The sequence below is a fragment of the Euprymna scolopes genome, chromosome 19 (assembly GCF_053919585.1).
Source record: "Euprymna scolopes isolate OS-2025 chromosome 19, ASM5391958v1, whole genome shotgun sequence".
Classification (NCBI taxonomy): Eukaryota; Metazoa; Mollusca; class Cephalopoda; order Sepiida; family Sepiolidae; genus Euprymna; species Euprymna scolopes.
Window position 1 is genome coordinate 122,724,078 of NC_136500.1, and position 6,000 is coordinate 122,730,077.

The 6,000-nt window shown below is 38.1% G+C and overlaps 1 protein-coding gene across 1 annotated transcript; it reads left to right on the top strand.

Annotated features, from left to right (window-relative positions):
• The first annotated feature begins 4,099 nt into the window (after window positions 1-4,099).
• On the top strand, window positions 4,100-5,395 carry LOC145240324 (uncharacterized). The gene has a single exon (XM_080103905.1). It carries the CDS (start codon window positions 4,100-4,102, stop codon window positions 5,393-5,395), a length of 1,296 nt encoding a protein of 431 aa, XP_079960031.1.
• Window positions 5,396-6,000: the final 605 nt, after the last annotated feature.

Genomic DNA, 6,000 nt, shown 5'->3' on the forward strand with positions numbered 1-6,000 from the left:
GTATATGGTAAGCAGAAGAGTAAAGAGGTAGAAACCCCTATTTACTTTTTATTCCATAAGATGAGTAATACTCACACGAGATGGCCAACGATATAAAAGAAAGCGCATGTGCGCGAGCCTTTCCTAGTCTCACACAAAAACACGCGTTCACATTTCAAGCTACATTACTTGTCATATACATACGCGCACACAAACATACGCGCCCACGTCCACACATGTACATATATTCACGTTCGCGTACATACACATACATTCACGTGTATACTCACACACAGGCACACGTACGCACACAAGGACAACGTCGCAACGTTACAAATAGAAAACAGAAAAAATGAATAAACACTAACAAAAAAAATCGGAATTTTTTTACCAAAAAGATTGTAAAAATCGAAACTTTTGGAGGTATCGGAATCAGAAAAACGTGTCCCTATTTTATTAGCGGTCTATGTCAGGGGCGGCATTTTAAGGGGGTAAAAATAGAAAAAATAAAATAATAATTAAAAGCTAACAAAATATTTTAATTTTTATACCAAAATATTTTTTAAAAATCAGAGTTTTTGGAATCGGAAAAATGTGTTCCTTATAAAAAAAAAGTAGTTACCTCCCTTTGTTCAAACTAATTATATCGACCACTTCTCCTTTCTGAAAGCCCTATTTTGATTGGCTAGGATGAAGCTCCTTGGCCAATCAACAAACATTTAATATAAGCAGAATTCTGGAAAAACAGATTCGCCCTCTTTTTGAATCAATCGTCGGCCTATAGACAACTATGGAAAATCTCTCTTAAATTTGCCGCCGAATTTTGATTGAACTTTTTCAGGGAGCCGTCCAAGACTTTTGGACGATAAAGAACTTTTTATTGGACTTCTAAAGCCGCAAACACAATTAGTTTTGCAAGAACCTTTTCTTTGTAATATTTTCAATTTAATATACATAATTTTCTCCAATTCTTGTGTGAGTTGAGCAATCTTTATTTCTGTATTTCCCACTTCCTACTTCAACAAGACACCAGCTCCCGGCAATCGCCATATTTTGCAAAACTAAATAACGTTTAGCAGCTTGTTGTGAAGAAAAAAAAATAAAAGGGAAGAGAAGATTTGAACTCCTGAGGATATTTGCAAGGAAAATGGAAAAAGGAATACCAATTTGAGAAGTCCCTCTTAAAAAAAAAAAAAAATTTATTTCGTTTCCAAAAAAAAAAAAAACGAATAAATAGTATTTCTGCCTTTGTTAAAGGTTTAAAATTCAATGAACATTTTAAAGGAAAAAAAAATTTATTTCGTTTCCAAAAAAAAAAACGAACAAATAGTATTTCTGCCTTTGTTAAAGGTTTAAAATTCAATGAACATTTTAAAGGAAAAAAAAAAGTATTTCGTTTCCAAAAAAAAAAAAAACGAACAAATAGTATTTCTGCCTTTGTTAAAGGTTTAAAATTCAATGAACATTTTAAAGGAAAAAAAAAATTTATTTCGTTTCCAAAAAAAAAAAAGAAAACGAACAAATAATATTTCTGCCTTTGTTAAGGGTTTAAAATTCAATGAACATTTTAAAAGAAAAAAAAATATTTCGTTTCCAAAAAAAAAACGAACAAATAATATAATATTTCCTGTTGTATTATTAAAAGTTTGAAACTTTCTACCGACTGAAGTTCGCGTAAAGCAGGCATCATTCGTTCAAGAGCGTGGCGTCGTATATACGAATGTAAATAAACATGGCCTCCTTATATAAGGGCGATAACTCCACTTATGCAAACCTCCGTTCAAGGGCCATAACTCCATTTATGCTAAGTTCCGTCTAAGGGCCATAACTCTTCTCGGCCTATACACAGACATTATCAACAATACTCCCACAAATTTAACTTGTTTAAAAAAAAAAAAAAACTTAAAACCATCATCCTTTCCCAAAATAAAACAACTGTAAAATGGATGATTTCCGGACCTTGAAGGGTGTTAGGGCGCTCATGGACTCCAGAAACGTGTTAAAGTAAGATATTTCCCTTAACACGGACATGTTGGAAGAACGCGAAGGTTTGAGAAAAAAAACCTTCCAGAAGGAAGAAGCTATAATTAAGGAGTTGCAGATTGAGGTCCGCTCCTTAAATGATAAAATTAAAGGGCTGTGTATAAAAGCAGAACTTGATTTAAGGGAGTGTGGATTTGTTGAGGAGCAAAGGAGGGAAATTGGCTTTCGAGCTAATATTAATGATCGCCTTGCCGACATTGAAAATTCTATTGAAAACCCCATCACATCACGGAAAAATGAACCTACCTCTGTACCTTTGCTTTCTGTCCCCAAGTTGCAGTGTGCCACCTTTAGTGGAATCAATCCTTCCAAATTTGAATATAAAAATTTTATTGCTCAATTCAAAAACTGTACTGAGTCTATTGATTCCGGCAGGGCAAAATTAGCCTTATTGAAAGGGTATTTGAGTGACTATGCCTTGCAATTGGTTTCCCATCTGACCTTGGAGGATGGTAATTACGATGTAGCGGTGGATTTGCTGACCAAGGAATTCCTGGATGTCCCTTTATAATAAGTGAGATCTTTAAGTAGATCATTTCTACTTCTCCTCAATATGACCCTGAATTTGTGGCTGTGAAGCGATACCTTGCTGAGGTGAGAGCGGATTTATCCGAATTGAGGACTTCATATCTGATAGATTTTTTTGAGGAGAACTCCCCCGGATTTTTGCTGGTCAGCCATATTATATACGAAAAGTTGCCAGTTGCCTTGAGAAGGGAAATTAACCACAGAGTGGGCACGAGTTACCCGTCTCTAACACAAATTTTTGAAAATTACAATGAGGCAGTTCGTGCTCTGTCTCGGAATAAAAAAACTTTTTCGGGTTACGGAAAACCCCTCGAAGAATGATAAAGGGCAGGTCAAGACCTATGAAAAAAAGAATGGTGATGCTGCTCTACAGAATTTCACTACAAGCTCTTCTGGGGCATATTGCAAACTTTGCACATCACGTGGCCACACTATGCTAAAATGCACCAAGTTTGCATCTTATGAAGCCAGAGTTGAGAGGTGCAAGCAACTGAAACTGTGTACAGGATGTTCCAGCTTAAAACATAAAAGTGAGAATTGTCCTGGACTCCAGAGCAAATCCCCCCTCACGTGCAGCTTATGCCTTTCAAAGGCGCATATTGCACCCCTGTGCAACACTAAGAGAGTGGTTTCTCTATTCTCTCACGTTTATGAAAACGAAATCATATTGCCTGTTGTAGCTATTTCTTTAAATTATGGATCTGAGAAAGCTACTATTAACTGCCTATTGGACACAGGGAGTCAGCGTTCATATTTTTCTAAGAAAATATTAAAGGAGCTGAAGTATCCTGATGGAAATTCTGATCCAACCGATTATCAAATGAAGACCTATGCGGGTGTGACTATGAAGCGATTTAAACAGGTTGTCTTGAACGTTACCGTGGGAAAGTGGAAACAACTCCCTATTCCTGTTTTAATCGATGATGGATTCAGTATGCAGTTTGAGTTCGCCAGCTTTGGCCAAGTGAAGTCCAACCTGAATGAGTTGAAACACAGATTGGCATTTTCAAATGAAAAACAGGGTGATTCCATAACAATTCAGGGTATCCTGGGAGTTGACATATTTCAGTTCATGGAGGGTTCCAGAATCATTAAATGTATGAATGGACAGGCCTGGGATTTGCCTCAAGGGATTGCCCCATTTGGTAATGTACAACACCTTTTATATCCTCATCAAGTCAGTCCTGTGAGATGTGGAATTTCCAAAACAATTGTCAATTATCATACTACAATATCCAAATATGGCCATTGCCCTGAACGACAGTTGAATTCCATATTGGAACCCAAGTCTTCCTACCCGGATCCGTTTCCAGATGTATTTGAGAATTCCAACGTGGAACGGAATTTGGAAAAAAATGTTTGCTGTGGACTCAGCTGCTGCTTCCCATGACGAAGAACTAATTGGTGATTATGACAGAAATAGGATTGAAAACTTCAGGAAGTCTATCGAATTCAGGGACAATTCTTATTTCGTGGATCTACCTTGGCATAAGGACAAAATAGATTCCGTTCCCTCTATCAAGTCGCTCTTAAAGTGCTTGACAGAACAATGCTTTCATTGGAGAAAAGGGACTTGGATAAGACCTATACTGATATTTTTCTTCAGCAAGAGAGCGAAGGGATTATCGAGAGAATTGAAGTCGCCCCACAAGATTTCTGCAAATACATTTGGATACCCCATCGACCGGTCTTTAAGTCGGATCAACAGGTAACCACTAAAATCAGGCCTGTTTTTAACTGTTCGTTGAAGACCGGGGGTGGTTACTCCCTCAATGAAGCATCTTATCCGGGTGTGAACATGATGAATAACATGCTTGAACTGTTGCTCTTATTTCTTACTAACAAATATGTATTATTGGGAGACATAAGAAAGGCATTTCTTATGATCAAACTCCGGTCGGTTGAGGAAAAAAACAGATTTTGTTTTTTCGTAAAAGATGGAGACAATTTGCTTTGCTTCCGATATTGTACATTGATATTTGGCTTCAATGCCAGCCCATTCATTTTAAATTACGTTCTCAAACACCATGTCAGCCGTTTTCCGAATGATGCATGTACTGAGATGCTGAAAAATCGATTTTATGTCGACAATTTATGTATGACCAGCAATTCTTCTGAGGAAATAATCAGTCTCTATAAGAGTGCCGTGCCTCGTCTGCAGACGGGAAATTTCCAGTTGAGATCGTGTAACTCCAACTATGAGCCTCTTCGAGACATTATAACGGAGGATGACAAAATCGTGCAGCATGGTTGCGAGTACGAAAAGGTCTTGGGATATAAATATCACCCTGAATTGGATACTATTAGCATTGTTAACACTATTGTTCAGAGGAACATACTCTCAAAAAGGGATATTTTGGCCCAGACAGCAAAAATATTTGACCCACTGTCACTATGTGCCCCGGTTACAATTAGGGCAAAAATACTTCTCCGAAGATTGTGGTTGCTCAAGTTGGGTTGGGATGAAAAGGTTCCTACTGACATAATGACTACCTGGTCGAATTTGGCCGAGGACCTTTCTGGTCTAGGTGATCTATTTTTTACAAGACATGCTATAGACACTGGTAGCCAACTGAAATTATATTTGTTCTGTGATGCGTCACCACAGGCTTATGGATTTGTCATATATGGCGTGCAAAATGGGAAGTCTCACATAATATTTTCCAAGGTTAAAGTGGCCCCGATGAGGACAAAGACATTACCTATGATGGAGTTGCTTGCAGTATATATTGCATTCAAGGCTTTAACTATGATACTGAGATCCTTCTCTGGTGTCAACATAGATACGTTTTTGTTTCTGTGGATGCGCAAGTTGTTTTGTCATGGTTGCTCACCGAGAATATAAAGGCAAAGAGTCTGTATACCAGAAACAGAATTAAAGATATTCGAGAAATGAAGGAGAAGTTGAGTGAGGAATTTGGGTTGGGCATTCATTACAAATATGTTCCTTCTGCCGACAACCCGGCTGACCTTCTTTCTCGTGGTATCACTCTGGAAAAGTTTAAACAGGGATTGGACTACTGGACATGCGGACGTGCGTGGCTTGTTGAGCAACCTGAGAAGTGGCCTACGAGTACTTTGAGCTGTCTGAGCCCGGAAAATAAGTGTCATGTGAAAAGTGTTTTCCATAATACATTGAGTGAAGCTGTTAGGGAACCACTGATTCCATTTTACAGGTTCTCGGACTTCAACAAGTTGTGTCGATCAACTGCTTTCGTATTCAAGTTTGTGCATCGATGCAGAAAAGTGAAGGAACATTCAGATCCAAAACAGACAGCCACGAATTACCTGATTGTAGCAGAAGTAGCAATAACTAAAATGAGGGGAAAAAGAGCTTACCTCGGGTACGTCTGTTGTGTCACCAGTTGGGGGGAAAAAGAGAATTCCAAGATGGCGTCCGGGGGTTTTTATTAGCATTTACCCCATGCAACTCTCGGAAAATCACGTTTC

Excerpts from the sequence above, each read along its gene's own strand:
- LOC145240324 (XM_080103905.1), top strand. The coding sequence starts at position 4,100 with ATGCTTTCATTGGAGAAAAGGGACTTGGATAAGACCTATACTGATATT.